The 19,172-nt window shown below is 43.4% G+C and overlaps 1 protein-coding gene across 1 annotated transcript in view; it reads right to left on the bottom strand.

Moving 5' to 3' along the window:
- tpo (thyroid peroxidase) overlaps window positions 1-19,172 on the bottom strand; it is an 80,723-nt gene that overhangs the window by 46,053 nt on the left and 15,498 nt on the right. The window contains exons 3-5 of the mRNA XM_080193176.1: window positions 12,191-12,284; window positions 7,795-7,964; window positions 2,935-3,067 (exon numbers count right to left, since the gene is read on the bottom strand). Coding sequence (XP_080049302.1) covers window positions 2,935-3,067; window positions 7,795-7,964; window positions 12,191-12,284 — 397 coding nt within the window. The remainder of the gene's footprint in view (window positions 1-2,934; window positions 3,068-7,794; window positions 7,965-12,190; window positions 12,285-19,172) is intronic.

Genomic DNA, 19,172 nt, shown 5'->3' with positions numbered 1-19,172 from the left:
ACCAGTTAGTCAATACTTCTGCAAAGAGATGCTCTCAAGAAAGGACAAGAAGTGATCCCCACCAACTCTTCCAGATCCCGCCATCCTAAAAATTCAGGCACATGGTTCTTGTTCCAACCATTTTGCCAATATTAGGGCTGAAGTGATCACTGGTGCTTCTCCTCAGGTAAACTCTTGATAGATGTCCACTTTAATACTTCTAGTCCCAGTTAATTCAATTTTTCAATGCATAAATTGTTTAATCATGCTTCACTTGTAATTATAACACACTTGCTATTTTGTTGTAAGGTATGTGAATTATATCCTCTCTGCTATTTTCTCCCATCCTCACCTGAAGTCACTGGGGGGAAGAGGGGGCGCAGGGGGAATAACACAGATCAAGGAAGCTAAACTGTGCATTCCTCACATTCAAATCATATCCTATTACTGTGTGTATTTGTCAATTTGTTCACAACAAGCAAACACCACAGCTTGGGTTTGATAGAGATGATCTCATTTAATGTCTCGGTTCATTCTTTTGAGTTTCTTTCTGGGATGAGGTAGCAGACTTGGCCAAATCTTCAAGGTTTATTTAGTTTTTAATGATTAGCTCAAAATGAGTCAAATTGATTTGGAATCTTTGTGTAAAGAAGATTACAGGTGACACTTGGATAGGTGATCAACAAATAAAAATTGACACCTTCTGCAAAAACATTTGTGGATTTGATTTACTCTTCTGACGGAATGGTAGTTACATGCACAGATACATGACAGGTGAGGTTGAAAAAAAATACTTGCAGGGAATTGAGGGAGAAAAAAAGGGGAAGGTGGAATAAAACTGTTAGCGTGAACTTGTTCAAAGCTATCAGGACCTGTGGGGCAAGCAGCAAAGTAGGCTGACATCAGGTGTATGTTTATCTGGATCATAACAGATTGCAATCTACTTTTCTAGTCTATCTTATGCTCACTGCTGCTCTGCCGCAAATGTTGATTCCAGGATGGAGTTAAGTTCTACCGGAATTGATAGCTTCTAGTACTTTCAGGTGACCACAGGAGCTTTGGCAAAGAATGTTAGCCGACTATCAGCAATTCATTAAGCTATTACTATTCTTCTGGGTGCACATTGAACTTACAGGGGGCAAAGCTGAGCCATCAATAAAATGGATCGCATTACTGCATGTGCATTGTTAACAAGCCCACTGAACAAAATTAGATGCACCATCTCTGGTATTGGCTGAAAGTTGAACCCAAAACGCTGCTCACCTTGCATAATTGTCCCAATCATTGGATAACTTGCAGAGGAGAGCAGTGTTACATTTTTTTACGACATTCTTTTTCCTCAACTCAGCCAAACTAAGTAGAGAAGTGAACATAAGCAAAATGGATTTCCCAAAATGTAATGCAATCCATTTTATTGATAGCTTAGCACTGCCATCTGTATATCCAATGTGCATCCACAGGAATAGCAATAGCTGAATGAAGTGTTGAACGTTATCATTTTGTGGGTGTCCTGTAGAAACCAAAGCAATATAAATAAACTACAATGGCACCCCTGAATTTGCTAGTAGCTTTTACAAATATGGTGCTTTTTCCCCACTATTGAATGCTCTGCATTGTTAACAACCAAAGGTAAGGTTGTTGGGTTTATTTAAAAACAATGCCTTTCAGAATCCCCAGGGCATTCCAACGTGTTTTACAACAATTAAGTGCTTTTGAAATGTAGATGGTGTTGGAATGCAGGAAGCAGAGCAGCCAATCTGCATACAGCAATATGTGCCCTCTGCAGAATGGAGATAAATGACCACATAATTTGATTTACTGGTATTTGTTGATGGAGAGCCAGAGGGTGGTGAATCTATGGAATTCATTATCATTGAGAGCTGTGGATGCCTGGTCATTAAGTGCATTTAAGACAGAGATAGATAGGTTCTTGATTGGCAAAGGGATCAAAGGTTACGGGAAAAAGGTGGGAGAATGGGGTTGAAAAACTTAACAGCCATGATTGAATGACATAGCAGACTCCATGGGCCAAATAATCAAATTCTGCTTTTATGTCTTATGTTCTAATGGATAAATATTGGAGAGGATATGGGAGAGAACTAAAGTAATGCCATGGAATCTTGTACATCTACTGAGAGTGATGCTTGATTTAAATTTGCAGACAGTGGCCCTAATAATGCAGCACGCATTTCGCATTGCACTGCAATATTAGCTTCAGTGTTGTACTCATTTCTCTGGAGTAAGGTTTGAACCAACAACCACCTGACTTATTGCGCCATATCTGACATCCTAAAAACGTTGCAACTAATTTGAGTTTCACCTCTGGCTGCTTCTTTATTTTCTGGTTTACTGGTGGCTTCCCTCATTAAACCACCTTCAATCACGGTAATGTAAAGAAAAATAAAATAATGGTGGCTAATTTTTTTGTGGTCCCATGACATTAGTTTTGGGTCCTTCATTGTGAGTGCTTTCTATCATCAAAAAATCACCATGTTTTAGATTGTGAGGACCAAGAGATAGGTTAATATATTTAATCTTAATGACAAAGGTGGAGGGTGGCACAGCACTAGAGTGGTTAGCACTGCTGCCTCACAATGCTAGGGACCTGGGTTCAATTCCCGACTTGGGACACTGACTTTGCAGAATCTGCACATTCTCCCCGTGTCTACATTGGTTTCCTCTGGGTGCTCCTGTTTTCTCCCACTGTCCAAAAGATATGCTGGGTAGGTGCTTTGGCCATGCATTAGGGGATTTTCACAACAACTTCATTGCAGTGTTAATGTAAGCCTGCTTGTGACAGTAACAAATAAATTTTAAAAGATATTTGTAAAACAACTGCAAGAGTTAGACACCTGGAGCATTAGAATTCTACTTTGCTGTTCTGTCAATAAAAATGTTCAAACAGAATAATAAACCAGGACAACAATTTCAGTAAATGAAGATGTTTCCAGTAACCTGTTGTTGCAGGTCCCATTAATCAATCTGTATTTTTTGGCCAAACAACTGTTGGAGCAGGTTAGAGGCTGCATGTGACGTGCACATCCTGATGTGGTTGCAAGTGCATTCAAGGCTTCTGGTGAAAGGAGATCTAAGACAAAATGGAAATTAAAAAAATGCTGTAAGTGATTCAGGAGAATGCAAAATCAATAAAATTTCTTGTTAGATAACAAGGGCAAATTCCCATTGGGAAAATAAAGAGGCCTTGTTTTGCATGTTTACTGGCAAAATGCCTTTCAACAGATATATTGAAAATTTGCTAATATGTTTTCTTCAGCTTTCTATAACTAAGATACTGAATTTTGAGCAGATTTTCAGGAGACAGTTCTTCCAGAAGGTGAGCCTGTCTAGAAAATGATAGTCATGTTGTCGAGATGCCAGCGTTGGACTGGGGTAAACACAGTAAGGAGTCTCACAACACCAGGTTAGAGTCCAACCAGTTTATTTGATAGTAATCTTACAAGCTTTTGGAAACGGTGTTCCTTCTTCAGGTGTGTGGAAGGTTCTGGATACATCTTCCACACACCTGAAGAAAGAATACCGTTTCCAAAAGCTTGTAAGATTACTATCAAATAAACTGGTTGGACTCTAACCTGGTGTTGTGAGACTCCTCACTGGAGAAAATGATAGGCCAGAAAATTGATAACACCATGCAGATGTTCAAGTGCCAAACAATGAAGCCTCAAATATATATTTATGTGAACTGCACATTCATTATGAGCTGGAAATGTATTCATGGAATCATTGAATCCCTTCAGTGCAGGAGGAGGCCATTTGGTCCATCACACCTGTACCAACAACAATCCGACCCAGGCCCTAACCGCCAACCCCATGTATTTACCTGGCTAATCCCCCTGACATTAAAGGCAGGAATTTATGAGAATGATTCTAAGTGTTCAGCTAGCGTGAAAATGGAAGAGTTCCTGTCCATTCTTTGGGTGGGTTTTCACATCCAAGCTTACGCAGTTAGTCTTTGAAAAAATGGTGTAGACTGTTTCGAGCTGGTGCAGACAGTGGGCTGGGTTTAATTCACCAGCCAGCCTGTAGAGGGAGCTACTGCACCTTTGTAGACCTCTGATGTTGCACATGTACAATTGTAACAGCAGGGGCCTGACAGACAGAGAGAGAGTTGTCAGGCCCCTGCTATTGCAGGCAGCCTCAACCAGCTCCCCCCTCCCCACCGCAATTGTGGGGGCCTGCAGCTGATTGCAAGCCCAACAATGCACAGGCATCTAACCACTGCCACCCTACCTGCCACCCAAACCAATCGGGCTCTCCCTCCCATCCCAGTCCATTTCTACTGCCAAGAGGCAGTTGGCCCCCTCAATCAGGCTGCTTCCTTCATGCCCTGCCCCCCAAGCCCCATCCCATAGGCCCTGCCCCCTTTCATGCACCACCCTATAAACCCCACCCCTTCAGATCCCACTCCCATAGGCCCCACCCTTCAGGCCCCATCCCCATAGTCTCTGCTCCCTGCCATTGCCTAGATATCCAGTGGGCATTCCCAGGTACCAGGCTGGCAGTGCCAAGATATCAGTGTGGCACTGCCAGGCTGGCATTGCCCAAGGGGCACCCCCTTTTGCCCTTTGCCTCCCTGGGGCCTTCAATGTCCTTTAGTTCCACCAGCAAGGCCAACATAACTGTTTCCTGTTCATGGGAAGTAGCTGTATTCCTCACCAAAGAGTACCTCTCCTGGGTAGGCCTTAAAGAAAGTAAGCCTGGATGATTGAGCTCAGGGCTCACTAAACACTTCGAAAATAGAATTCAAATATATTTAAGTATATTATTCAGCCTCGCTGGAAATCCAGCACTCAAAGTCATGAGAGCTGAGAAATCAGGCATGAACCTGATGTTTCAGCTCTTGTGTGATTTTATTGGCTTGCTCTGCCCATTGTTGGGAGAATTCATGACCTATTTTTATGGCCCAATTTTATGCACTTAGTCATTGAAAACAATGGAGCAGACTGTTTCTCGTGTAAGGGTCAATTTAGCATGGTCAATCCATCTAATCCGCATATCTTTGGACTGCGGGAGGAAACCAAAGTACTCGGAGGAAACCCATGCAATCACGGGGTGAACATGCAGACTTCACACAGTCACCCATGGCCAGAATTGAATGCAGGACCCTGGTGCTGTGAGGCAGCAGTGTTAACCACTGTGTCACCCTCTCACTTTGGTATAGATAAAAAACACAGGGTATTTAAACCAAGTCCAGTGCCTGAAACAGAAAATGGTAAGTTTGCTCATGAAAAAATAATGGGCCTAATATCTGTTTGAGACCATGTCTGTTGTATTGAGTTTTCTGAAACAGACAATGCTGATGCCAACTGCCTTCAGAAAGTGCATGTTTATAAAGACACTGCTGGACAGCATCATCCAAAAGAGTTCCTTAAACATGGGACTGAGGTGGAGGGGGCGGGGGGGAGGCAGGTAAGATCTGATGAGGGACATGATCACTACCCTTCCTGTCCTTCTGCACATCTTTTAATTGCTCATTTTTCCTGCACTGCTGGAAACTCCTGCGTTAAATGTCCACAACTCCCCGTTTCAACCTTATTGAGGCCTGAGGTCTAACATTAAGGGCATGTTGAGCCTCGCCATTCATGTACCTGGGTTGTCACCTTTGCTTGCTGGTTGCTTCTTTTGGGAAGGGGGTTAACTTATATTCTCTAAAGTGCTCATAACAGAGCTAATGCAATTAAAATAGCTCAATACAGAAACCTTGCTGGAACATTCTTGTTGCTAAAGTAGCAAGGCTACTTGCAGAGAGAGCGATAATATGTATTTGTAAGAAAAAGGTTCACATCTAATTCACTCCGAATATTATAAAAGCTGTATTATTTACCATCAACACAATTAACAATGACTATTTCTCCTCTGTTTTCTGGCGTACCATTCATCCAAGCTCTGAGTGTGAATATATGGTTAAACACAGTTGATGAATTACTCTATTTCAGTTGTCAGCAGCAACAAATTGCAGAAGACTGACCATAACAATGAGCAACCTTTCAGCTGTGTCCTCATTCTAATAAATCTATCAGTCTTTCCAACTGGAATGAGGACAAGTAACTAATTACAGTTGATGCGATTCTATTCAACCCTTGCAAACTGCATTCATTACAAAGTATGCTCCAGGTAGTACTGTTTAAGAGTTTGTGCAGCACTGGGTAGACATGATCGACTGCCAAGGATGGAAACTGTTATTCATTAATATCTGCTATCTTGAGGGATCAGATTTATTGATAGCAATAATCTATCTACTAATTGGACTTAGATACTGCCAAGGATGGTACAGATTAATATAAAGTACATGATTAGCAATGGTACATTCAGATCTTGGTGTAATGCTATGTAATAAAACCCTTTGATGTTTTCCCATCAGTAAACTACCTGCAGCACAGTTACACCAGCAGAATTATTATTGCTGATAATAGAGATTTGATGAGATTCTACAACTGCCTAATACAAGTGATAAATCATTTGGTCACTCTCAAGTAATCAACTGTACCAATGCTGTCAACCTGTTGGCAAATATATTTCCAAATAACTTTGCAGTGAAAATAACTAACCCACGGGAGAATCAACAGGGAACTGGAAGGGACATTTAAATAGGTAGTGCACTCTTTAAATACTCTGGCACTTTTTCCAATGGTTTGTTTAATGGAATTTTTAAAGATTTTGCTATGTTTTATTAAATAAGCTGACAGAGTAGATGTGACACATGATCCTCAGAAGAACCACAGAATTGTTGCAGTGCAGAAGGAAGCCATCATATAGTGTTTGGCTCTCTGAATGAGCAATCTATCCAATACAATTCCCCTGCCTTCTCCCCATATCCTCAACTCATTCTTCCTTTTCAGATCATAGTCCAATTCCATTTTGAATGTTTCAATTGGTTGTGCCTTCTCTACACACTCAGGCAGAAGCTTCTAGACCTTAATCACTCACAGTGCGAAGAAGATGGGCCTCATACTGCTTTTGCTTTTTTTTTGCCAATTACTTTAAAACTCTGCCCTCTCAATCCTTTCACCAGTGGGAATAGTTTCACCCTGCGTTTCGCTCTGTTCTGGCCATTTGTGATTTTGAAGACATCTAACAAATCTCTTCTCCAAGGAAAACAATCCCAACTCCTCCAATCTACCTTCCTAACAGGAGTTCTTTATCCTGGAACTATTCACCTCTGGAAGCCAGGTTTGTAAAGATTGATAGGGTGAAAGCCATTTCTTTCTGCCAGCAGTGGTGTTTTGTCAAGTAAAAGTCCAGTTCCAGACTAGTTAATATCAGATTAAGAGGTCTGGTAGTTTAGAGGTGTTGTTACTTGATTACTGATCCATATGCTAGACAAATAATCCAGGAACTGTGAGCTGGAACCTCACTGGAGCAGTCTGAATTCAACTTCAAAATTCTGGAACCACGAAGGTGAAGTGACCTTGAACCTGTCAGGTTGTTGTAAAAGGCCAGCAGATTCACTGATGCCCTTACCCACTTCAGGCCTTCATGTGACTCCAGTCCAATTGCAACATGGTTGACTCTTACCCATTCTCCAGCTTGACCTAACTCAGTCCTATCTCTGTCTTCTTTGGGGAATTAGGGGTGTGCATTAAATGCCAGCCTTGTCAATCATGTCCAGAGCTCAGCTTTTTTGTCAATGTTTGGACAAAGGGTGTAATAAGGTCAGGAACCGAGTGGCCCTGGCAGAACCCCAAACTTGATCATAACATGGGTAACAAAATGGATTCTGACTCAGCACCCTGAGACTCAAATCCCTGCATCCACACACATCCTTTCTGATGCTGTGGATAAACGAGAGCCACTTACCAGTCGCATTGGTTGATCTCCTGTATTTTTGATGCACTTTCTTTTGGACCAGATACAATGACATTTCCATGATTTCGGCTGCTCTTGAAATCTTCTTGCTCTCAGTTTGCGGCCTCTTGAAAAAGGAGAGCAACTCGATGGAAGAAGACAGGTTACCAACGTAAATTTCTCTGATAAATAAAGATAAAGAAAAAGGAATGCCATGACTGAAATGAAAAGGCATCGCTTCAGATCATATCCAGTCTTTGTTTGCTGTGTTTTGTAAAAGGTATGAAAAATAAAGGAAGGTACAAGGAGACTTGAATCAGTCTTTTCTCATTTTCAATGTGTTAACCTGATTGTTGGTCAATTATACTTTGAATGAGGTTGATTGTGAAACATAAGGAGTGATTTTACTATTTTGACTCTAAGTGCTGAATCTGGGCACAATTCAGATCTGATTTGTAAACCCTGTTCTCAGGCACTCCCATATGCACTTAGCCTGAAGAAAAGTCACAAATCTGAATTGTGCTGTGGGCAGGGCTTATCGTGCCCGAAATACTGATCGGAGCTTTGAACTGGGCATGGGCAGTAACAAAAATTGAAAAGCACTCCCCTGCCACATCGCGCCCAGGCCGATTAATGCCTCCTCTTAGCCCCCATAGATATTGCCCCACCCTCACAACATAACAAATCCGCTTATCCCCTCACCACCCCCACACCCAGACTGATCGCAGCGCCCCCCCCACTCCCTTACCCCCACTGATCTTAGGCAGAGTGGCAATGGATCCCCCCTTCCCCCTCACTCATCTCAGGCTGAGAGATCCACCCTTCCCCCCCCCACCCTACTGATATCAGACAGGGCGGTCCCCCTCACCCCTCCCCCGGACCCTCCTGCACAAAGCCCCCATCTCCTCCAGATCCGAGGGCAGTGTGATACCTCCCCCTCTCTCTCCCCTGTCCCCAATCACTGAGGCACTGATCCACCACCGCCCATCCTCCCCTCCCCAATCAGCACACCTGCAAGTGCTCACTGGCCTTCCCCTCAATGCATCAGGGCATCATCAGAGTGGTGCTTAGCGAGTCATCATTACCCTCCTGTCTGCCAAAAAACTCACTAGCACAGAGTGTCCAGGCCCAGTGTTACAATGGGCAGGATATATAGAAGGCATGATAGAGGCAGTGGGGGGAATGGAAACCACAGATACCATCCCCTAGCGAGTGAACCGCTTGGTTATCAGAGCCTCCCTTGCTGCCCTCACATGCCTCATTTGAGCTGTAAATCCTCCAGTGTTTGGCTTGAGTTCCAAAGTGTGCCCTTCCTCCACTTCCTCTTTCCACCTACTCCCGCTGGTCATTCTCCCCAATGATGCCCAGCTTGTCAGCCTCCATGTCCTCCTCCTCCAATAGGTCACCTCGGTGCAGAGCCAGATTGTGTGGGTGAAGATCACTGGGCTGTATTGGAGAGCCCCTCAAGACCGGTGCAGGCACTGGACTCGCATCTTGAGGAGCCCAATGCACCTCTCCACTATCGTTTGGGAGTTACGTGGTCTTCATTATAGTGGGTCCCCGCCTCAAACACAGGTGTCATCAGCCATATCCAACGCAGGTAACCCATATCACCCAGGAACCACCCCCATAGCCTGGGCTCTTCCAGGATGTCCGAGCTCCTGATGATGAAGCTATCGTGTACACTATCTGGATATCTGGCGCCGGCGTGCATGATGGTCATGTTATGGTCTTACACCAACTGAACATTCAGGGAGTGGAACCCCTTCCTATTTGCAAATCTTTGTAGATTCTGTAGGGGGGGCCTTGGGTGTAGTTGATGGCCCCCTGTACATTCAGCATCCCTGCAATGGCTGTGAACCCTGCAGCCTGGGCTTCTTGTTGGGCCTGGTCCAGATTAAGTTTGATGTACTGTCCAGCCCAGAACTTCTGTGACCGGCCTCACACAGGTATGCATGATTGGGAGCTGCCATAGACATCTCCGCTCAGGGTATGGAAAGAAGTAATTGTTTAGAACGGCTGTCAATTTGACAGCCACTGAGAATGGGTGCCCCTGCCCCCTGCCTCTGGGTGCCAGATCCTGCAACAGATTGCACAGATGTTGCACTGTCTCCTTTCGGAGTGGGAGTCATCGTGGCACACGGTGTCTGACATCTGTTTGAAGGACATTTGTGCATGGAACTGCTGGGGTTTCTGCTCCCTCCTTCTCCTATGCCCCCACTCTGGCTGAATGGCGGCCTCTGGTAAGGCCCAAGCCTCCTGTACCCACAATTCTTCCTCCAGCTTCTCCTCCTCAGCTCCAGCAGCAACCAAAAGAACAGCAAGATGGATTGGTTGCATCGTAAAAACCATCTTGTCACTCTGAAGGGGGAAGGGGGAAGGGGGGAATGGAGAGGAACAAATGTGGAGGTGATAGAACACTGCTTGCCCCTGGCACATTCACAATCACAGCTCTCCCCCGCTCCCCAACTTCCCTAGTCACATGCTCCCCACAATCACAGCCCCCCCAATTCCCCCAGCCACATGCTCCCCACAATCACAGACCCCCAATTCCCCTAGCCACATGCTCCCCACAATCACACCCCCCAATTCCCCCAGCCACATGCTCCCCACAATCACAGCCCCCCAATTCCCCCAGCCACATGCTCCCCATAATCACAGCCCCCCCAATTCCCCCAGCTATATGCTCCCCGCAATCACAGTTTCTTGCAAAGTTGAGAGGCTGCAGCAGTGCAATTTGCAAGGGCTCTGTACACATCTTTCAACTGGAAGTGAGCTGAGTGCACTAGGACCCAGCTGCACCACAAACCCGAGGTCAGTGCTGAGACCCGGGTCCATGCTGCAAATCGGACTTCGGAGACCCTGCTGAGCAACAACCCCCCAATACCCCCATACACTCGCAGAGCCACCTCCGGCCCGAGGAAGAAAATGAGTGTAACAATAGGACACCCATGAACAGCAGAGAGCTGTCGGACGCCATGCACTTACCTGCTCTCCCAAATCGGACTTATGTTGAGCGTATCTGTTTCGCACCGATTTGGGATTGTTGGAGATGGTGGGAAAGGAGGAAGTGCAGGTAAAGTTGGGCGGGCAGCCCACTAATTCAATTTAAATGCATTTAAATTGCTGTTGCACCTGTTTCGGGCACAGTGCCAATCGCGGCCATTTTTGGTCCTTGGTAAAAGGGGAATCGGCACGGACGCGGGCGTGAATCGCACTATTCACCTCAGGCCTGACTTTACCAAATTTTCACGTCCGAAAGTGAGCTCAATGCAAAATTGGGCCCACAGTATGAATTACCCATTTAGAAGTCTTAGTTTATAACACACAATAGAAGCTAAACTTCTTGACTTTGCTTTTGGTCACATTTTTGATGATGAAGTCAAATATTTTCCTTTCAGATTCTATCAACCTAAACAATCCCTTGAGTATTTGATAGAATTAAAGGCCAAAATTAAAATCCAACTTGAGATTGTGAATACCCATATGGTGGTGGTGGGGTGTGGATTTTCTGGATGTCCTGCAGTGGGTTTCTCGTGGCGGGAGGTAGCATGCTGTTTGCTGGTGGCAGGATCTTCTGGTCCCACTGCTGTCAATGGGATTTCCCATTTCCCTACCAGGAAACCCACGGTGGGCATACATCTTCAGTGGGACCAGAAGACCCGCTCGCACGAACAACAAGAAAATTACGGCCATAATATCCACCTAAGCTAAATTTCAAATATGTTTCCTCAATTATAAGAAACCTTTTATCTTGCATTCATTAATGAGAGTGTCAATACACTGTGACAAGTTTGCATAAAATGTTCCCATTATAAATGAGACATTGAGATTGATAATGGAAAATAAAAGGACAAAGAATCCCAAATTCCTTATCATCCCAATTGATGCCATTTTGGCAGTGTGTAGCTAAGGCGCACCAGGATAGAGAGGTTTGAAGATAGAGGTAAATTCATCCTTGGTCTCCTCAGAATAAGCCAGATGAATTGCCCCACAGTTCACCTATGGAGTTTTTCCAAGTGTCGGCCTGCACATTAGTTTTCAGTCGTGGTGGGGAGAGGTGATTGGGAGGGAACAGGGGATTGCAGTCCATAGTTGTTAAAATCCTTGAGACGTTCCAAGCTTTTGGCACATTTTTCATCTCCCTGCAGCTGTTCCTTTAAGGCACGCTGGTCAGTTAGTCCAAGACCGGGAAATGCTCCTTGGAGCTTGCTTATTGCAAGGTTGAACTAGATCAAATAAATTCAGGAATCCGGTTTCTGCTGACCCCCTTGTCAAAATCACAGCAGGGGTTTGTGTCAACGTTTGTGGAAATTCAGGAACCCTCTGTGCAAGAGAACTATTTGTCAAACTTAAACTTTAATGGCAATATTTAAAATAGGTTTTCTAGTCTTCGTATTGTTCTTACCTTTTCATTGTTTGGTGAATTGCACTGTCCACCATCTGCAATCCTTCTTGTACCGCATTAGGTAAAAAGGAGTCACCCAGTTTTCCTAAATGTTCTTCATAATACAAGGAAAATGCTGAGCTACGGAGTCACATCATATAATATATCATTTAGCAAACACTATAAATTATTGATTTATTATGCTAATAACTTTGATTTTTGCTTTACTTGTCTAACTTGCTAAATTTTTTTTAGTCATTCGTGAGACATGAGCATTGCTGGCTGGCCAGCATTTATTGTCCATCCCCAGCTGCCCAAGGACAATTGAGAGTCGGTGGCTCTAGAAGCACATTTGATTTGATTTATTATTGTCACGTGTATTAGTTTGCAGTGAGAAGTATTGTTTCTTGCACACTATACAGATAAAGCATACCGCTCATAGGGAAGGAAAGGAGACAGTGCAGATTGTAGTGCTACAGTCACAGGCAGAGGAAGATCAACTTAATATGAGATAGGTCCATTCAAAAGTCTGATGGCAGCAGCTGTTCTTGAGACGGTTGGTATGTGATCTGACTTTTGTAGGCCAGACCGGATAAGGATGGTAGATCTGCTTCTCTAAAGACCGTTAGTGAACCAGATGGGTTTTTCTGACAATTGGCAATGGTTTCATAATCACCAGTAGCTTCTTAATTCCAGATTTTTTAAAAATCAAATTCCACCATCTGCCATGGCAAGATTCGAACGCAGGTCCCCAGAACATTAGCCAAATTTCTGGACTAATAGACTAGTGATAATAACACCAGGCCACCACCTCCCAATTATTGAAGGATTAGTATGATTATAACTGAGCTGATGGTAATTTCATTAGTTAAATGTTCTCATTCCTTTTGATTTTTCTATTTATCACTTGTTGTATCAGCTTCAACTTCCAGAAAGTAAACTTTGCAATTCCACCAATGTGTGTATTTTCCCCGCTAACCATCCCGCAGCCATTCTGAGCAAGGATCACCTTTATAATGTGGGCCAGTTTGGGACAGAAATTGGATTTTTTTCGTAATAGTTCCTTATCCCTGTCTGAGTTTTTGAATTGGGCAAAGAATTTTCACAATCACATTTATAGGCAGATGTTCTTTTGGGCACCAGCATGAAGATTCCCATTTTTCACCTAGCCTGCCTGAATACATTGAGACAATTTTGGTCAGTGACTCCTGAAAGTGTATCAAAAGTAACACTCTACTGATATTCTGGAACTGTACCTGGATACAATGCCTTTTTAAAAAAAAATTCTGAGGTGATGGAAAAAGCCATATTAATTGCCTGTACATAATTGCCCTGAGAAGCTGATAGTCGTCATTCAAAGCAGTTTGATACGATAGACCCCCTTTTTTTATTCATTGATGGGGCATGGGCGTCGTTGGCTGGCCAGCATTTATTGCCTATTCCTAGTTGCCCTTGAGAAGGTGGTGGTGAGTTGCCTTCTTGAATCGCTATAGTCCACGTGCTGTGGATTGACCCACAATGCTGTCAGAGAGGGAATTCCAGGATTTTGACCCAGTGACTGCGAAGGAATGGCGATACATTTCCGAGTCAGGATGGTGAGTGGCTTGGAGGGGAACTTGCAGGTGGTGTTGTTCCCGCGTATCTGCTGCCCTTGCCTTTCTAGAAGTGGTCATGGGTTTGGAAGATGCTGTCTAAGGATCTTTGATGAATTGCTGCAGTGCATCCTGTAGATAGTACACACTGCTGCTGCTGAGTGTCAGTGGTGGAAGGAGTGGATGTTTATAGATGTGGTGCCAATCAAGCAGGCTGCTTTATCCTGGATGGTGTCAAGCTTCCTGAGTGTTATTGAAGCCACACCCACTCAGGCAAGTGGGGAGTATTCCATCACACCCCTGACTTATGCCTCGTAAGTGGTGGATAATCTTTGGGAAGTCAGGAGTAAGTTGCTCGCTGCAGTATTCCCAGACTCTGACTGCTCTTGTAGCCACTGTGTTTATGTGAAGAGTCTCATTGAGTTTCTGGTCAATGGTAACCCCAAGGATGTTGACAGTGGGGGATTCAATGATGGTAACACCATTGAATGTCAAGGGGCGGTGGTTAGAGTGTTTCTTATTGATGATGGACATTGCCTGGCATTTATGTGGCAACCCAACCCTGAATATTGTCCAGATCTTGTTGTATTTAAACATGGACTGCTTCAGTAGCTGAAGAGTCGCAAATGGCGCTGAACATTGTGTCATCAATGGCAAACATCCCCACTTTTGACTTTATGATGGATGGAAGGTTATTGATAAAGCAGCTGAAGATGGTTTAGCCTAGGACACTACCCCGAGGGACTCCTGCAGAGATGTCGTGGAGCTGAGATGACTGACCCTCCACAACCACAACCATCTTCCTTTGTAGCAGGTATGACTCCAACCAGGTGGAGAGTTTGCCCCCGATACCCAATGATTCCCCCCCATAAGAAGAGAATTAAGAACTAATCACATCCAGGCAAGGTTTTCTGTCATAAAGGACACTTCAGACCCGCAGATTTTACACACCATTCCAATAGCTTCATGGTCACTTTTACTGAGGGTAACTTTTCATTTCCAAATTCTTTTTAACATTGAGCTTACATTCTCAAACCATCATGGTGAGAATTGAAAATCAACTTCACTTAATGATTTTTTGGATGTAATCTTTAGGATGAGGTTTTCATTTTGCTAGGGTTGGAACAGAAAATAAATTAACAGCTTAATAATTTGCTGATGCTATACTAAGTACACTAATACTTCTCTGGCTTTGTAAGCTGCTCCAGCATTATAATGGTGATGGATATACTAACCCTAATAGATAAGATTCACTATCATCTGGCTGTTTGTGGGATCCTGTTTTGCACAAATTGGCCGCCAAGTTTCCAACATTACGACAATGACTACAGGTCAAAAAAACTTCATTGGTTGTAAAGTGCTTTGGGACATCTAGAGAAAATGAAAGGGACTATATAAATGCAAGTCCCTTTTTTTTTAATTGGTAGGATCAACTAAAGATCAATGTATTAAATGTGACCATAATAAACAACAGCATGTGTAGATCCTCAAAGAGCAAAGCCCATAAAACTATTTGGTGCATCTTTTCATGTTTGTAATGAATTGTCTTGTTTATTTCTCATTCGCAGTCAATGTGGGAAATGCTGCAATTGAGTTCCTGCAATTAAATCATCAGCAAAAGGAGGTTAAAGAGTGTAATGATTTCAATCAGGCCATTGGAAAATGAATTCCCTGATTAAGTAGTGAGTTGGGCCAATCAGGGAGTCTTTCCCTTATATTTAACTGGGAATGTCAGTTCCTCTGACACTCCCGAAGGTAGACTGTTGACTGATAACATTCCGTGTATTGTTGTTGGAATTGTAAATAAAGGGATTTTGATGAAGGGATTTCTGCCTCTGAAGACTTATTACAAAGTGCACAATGCCCAGGATGAGGTCATGCTGTGTGAGATGAACATGCAAATACTGACATATAATGGCATTTCAATCTTACACCAGCTGCTATCTCCATAAAAAGAACAGGGCAAGGGAATTTCAGACAAACTTATTGAGATATAATGCTAATATTGCAAAGTATGATTTCATCCCAATGTTATTTTGGATGACATGTTTACTCACATATGATTACATACATTCAAATAACATAGGTGTAACTCAGGCAGCAGCACTGGGCTAAAGTAAGTTAGGAGTGAACTGGTATGCAAGGAAACATGTGAAATGAGCGAAGAATATGGAATAATAATTAAGGAGGATTTCATCCACCCTCAAACAAGTTGGCAAGTACAGATATCAATAGAGGTTTTGCAACGTTTGCCCTTTCTTATAATCCTTTCGTACCCAGGATATACAAAGTCCAACAAAAGAAGGAGCTCTGGTAGATCTAATAATGGAAACGAATTAGAACAAAAGTGAGAAATAAAATGAAATTATATTATCAAGGAATACAAAAAGGAACAATAAAATATTATTCATTCACATAAAAGGCAATGAAAAATCAGGACAGTGATGGGACTAATAAAGTTTATATATGACTAATCCACAGATAGTGACAGCAAAATGGCAGAAATATTAAATAATTTGTTTGCTCTGGTATTTACCAGAGAAAATAACATTGTGGTTATTACACTAGAAAAAGAAATCAAAAAAGTTACAGGGCGGGTTTTCTTCAGCCTCACGCATGGTGGGACCCATCACGAACGAGAGCAAACATTTAGCATTCACACCAAAACTCCATTCACTTTCAGCAGCACCGGAAAATCCCAGTCATGAACCAAGACAGACAATTTCAACCATAAAGATATTTAAGATAAAAAGCTGGGAGATCATTGACAAACTAAACAAACTTAAAGAGGACAAAACCTCTGGTCTGGATAGATTGTACTTGCACATATAAATAAAGGTTAAGGGAGAGATAGCACAAGTGATGTTATATATTAGCAATTAATCGGAAAGGGAATAGTGCCAGAGGATTGATAGACAGCCAGTACGATTCCTTGATGTGAAATCGGAGATGGAACAAGTTTAGGAACGTTTAGACCAATTTGCTTAACACTGATGATAGGAAAGATAATAAAATCTTTCACCAAAATATAATTGTAAATCATCTAGAAATTGAAAAGATGGTTGATCAGTTTTTATCAATTTATGTTGAAGTAATAGAACGGCTAGATAAGGATAGTAGACATGATGGGCTGATTTTACTGAAAAGCTCAAAGTCCCAATGTGGGAATCTTTTATGGGTCACATGGCCATAAAGGCATGTGGTGATCTTCCGATAATGCAGGCCAGTAGGAGATCTGGTCAATAATGACTAGTTGGCGGGAGCTACTGCTGTCAGGGATGTTATTGGTGCAATTTTTAAAGGCCTGTATGTTGCCTTCATATCAACTGTGAGGTGGAGATGCCAGCATTGGACTGGGGTAAAAACAGAAACAAGTCTCATAACACCAAGTTAAAGTCCAACAGTGGGATTTCGAAATCCCACTCTACTTGATGAAGGAGCAGTGCTCCAAAAGCTAGTGGCTTGTGCTACCAAATAAACCTGTTGGACTTTAACCTGGTGTTATAAGACTTCTTACCGTTCATACTAACTGAACAGAGAGAAGGCATGCAACAGAAGAAAGCTTGTGGAGTAATGGCTGCAGTCAGAGAAAGGATTGCTCCATGTACGGTGATGGCTCACTCAAGCTCCTGAAGTTGGCAAAGGAACAGAAGGTAGAGGGGAGTTGGACACCAGCAAATCTCATTCAGAATACCTGGCTCTAAGTGGCCAAAATTGTGAGAAGCTGTAGGGTGGGTGTTATAAACAGCTTCAATGATCTTCTGAGGTGTGTCAAGGTAAGTGGCATACATGATGGCAGCACTCCTGCATGTCGTATTTGGCAGCCATGAGATGCAAGGCATGTAGTTGACCAGTGCACAAGCTCCACAGTGTGCAATGAGCTACAAAGTGGCCTCACATCAGAGAACGGCTGCCAGTCAAAAATGATCGGTGAACAATTGAAGAGGGTCTAGTGGCAAAACGATGGTCATTTAAAGTAGCACAGCTGGGCCAGGAGAGTTTTGTAATACTTGGTATTTATGCTGTTACAGGTGAAGTGAGCACATGATTCTAGACAGTGGAGATGACGTGCGATCTTCATTGCTGTAATATTGCAGCAGAAATGGGAATGAAGTGAAGGAGCTTGGATGTGTAGCAGCAGATTAGCCTGTTGTAGAGGGTAAGGTTGGTATGGAGCCCAGAGAATGTGAGAAAAGCAATGGTCAGAATCACCAAACCTTCTCATTAGTTTATGAAGTGGCAATTCTGTTACCTGTGATGACCACGTGAAGATCTAGGCCATGGACAGGCAAGAGAAATTGGGTGATCGTTGTTGACTGTACCTTTGCTAACACTACTCGTCACTCCAACAGGGCCAGGGTTAGTCAAAAATGGTAGTGGAGCCACCTGAGTCAAGATTCACCACTGTGGAGGCATACCCTCCAGCGCTGTATATACTCGCAGATCAGTAGGCGTTGACATGCATTTAAAACAGGTGGCTCTTGCTGCTGAGTATGGTAAAGGCTCTCAGGAATAGGTAACAGAGCCAGCTATTCCTAGTCCTCATCAGTGTTTGAGAACAGGCCAGCAATGCGCAGTGTCATGCAGCTGGCATGGGAGTTACCAGCGGAAATGAAAGATTCTGAAGCAGTGTGAAATTTGTGGATATCTGACAAGAGTATGCAGAGGCTTTTGAGGCACTGGTGCTCTGACATTTCCAAGAGGTATTTACAACCTTTATCCTGTGTTCCACACTTGATTGACTTTCTGCACCTATACACTCTCCATGTCAGCATCCCATTTCAGTGTGTGCTGCTGGTATTTCTCTGACCGCCTGCACTCTTAGGAGTGAAGGAATCAAACATTGAGTGCAAGCATCCAGCTCTTTTCATGGCTATCATTCCCAGTATGTTGCCTTTACTTGCTGCAAGTGACAAGAAAGAGATCTGTCCACTTACAGCTCTCCTCACTGATCTTTCAAATAGAAAGTCTTCAAAAGGGTCTTGCCTTCCAGTCTTGACCCCCTGGTTACAAATGTAGCGGAACCAAATGACTTTTAATTTCAGCCACTCAGCTCTCACCTCCTTTGGGCTGGTGACCACTGAAGCTCCACACACCCAGGGAAACCTCTAAATGCAGTGGAATATTGTTATCATCATAGAATCCTGTGTTACAGAAGGAGGCCAGTCTGCCCATCAGGGCATAAAGGTCTGTGCCGACCACGATCCCACCCAAGTCCTATTCCTGTAACCTACGCTAATCCCCCTGATACTACAGTCAATTTAGCATGGCCAATCAACCTAACCTGCACATCTTTGGACTGTGGGAGGAATCTGGAGCATCCGGAGGAAACCCACACAGACACGGGGAGAATGTGCAAACTCCACATAGGCAGTGCCTCGAGGCCTGAATTTAACCCAGGTCTCTGGTGC

The sequence above is a fragment of the Carcharhinus amblyrhynchos genome, chromosome 7 (genome assembly GCF_965287045.1).
Source record: "Carcharhinus amblyrhynchos chromosome 7, sCarAmb.v2.hapA, whole genome shotgun sequence".
In the NCBI taxonomy this organism is placed as follows: domain Eukaryota; kingdom Metazoa; phylum Chordata; class Chondrichthyes; order Carcharhiniformes; family Carcharhinidae; genus Carcharhinus; species Carcharhinus amblyrhynchos.
This window is presented reverse-complemented; position numbering and strand designations above follow the sequence as displayed.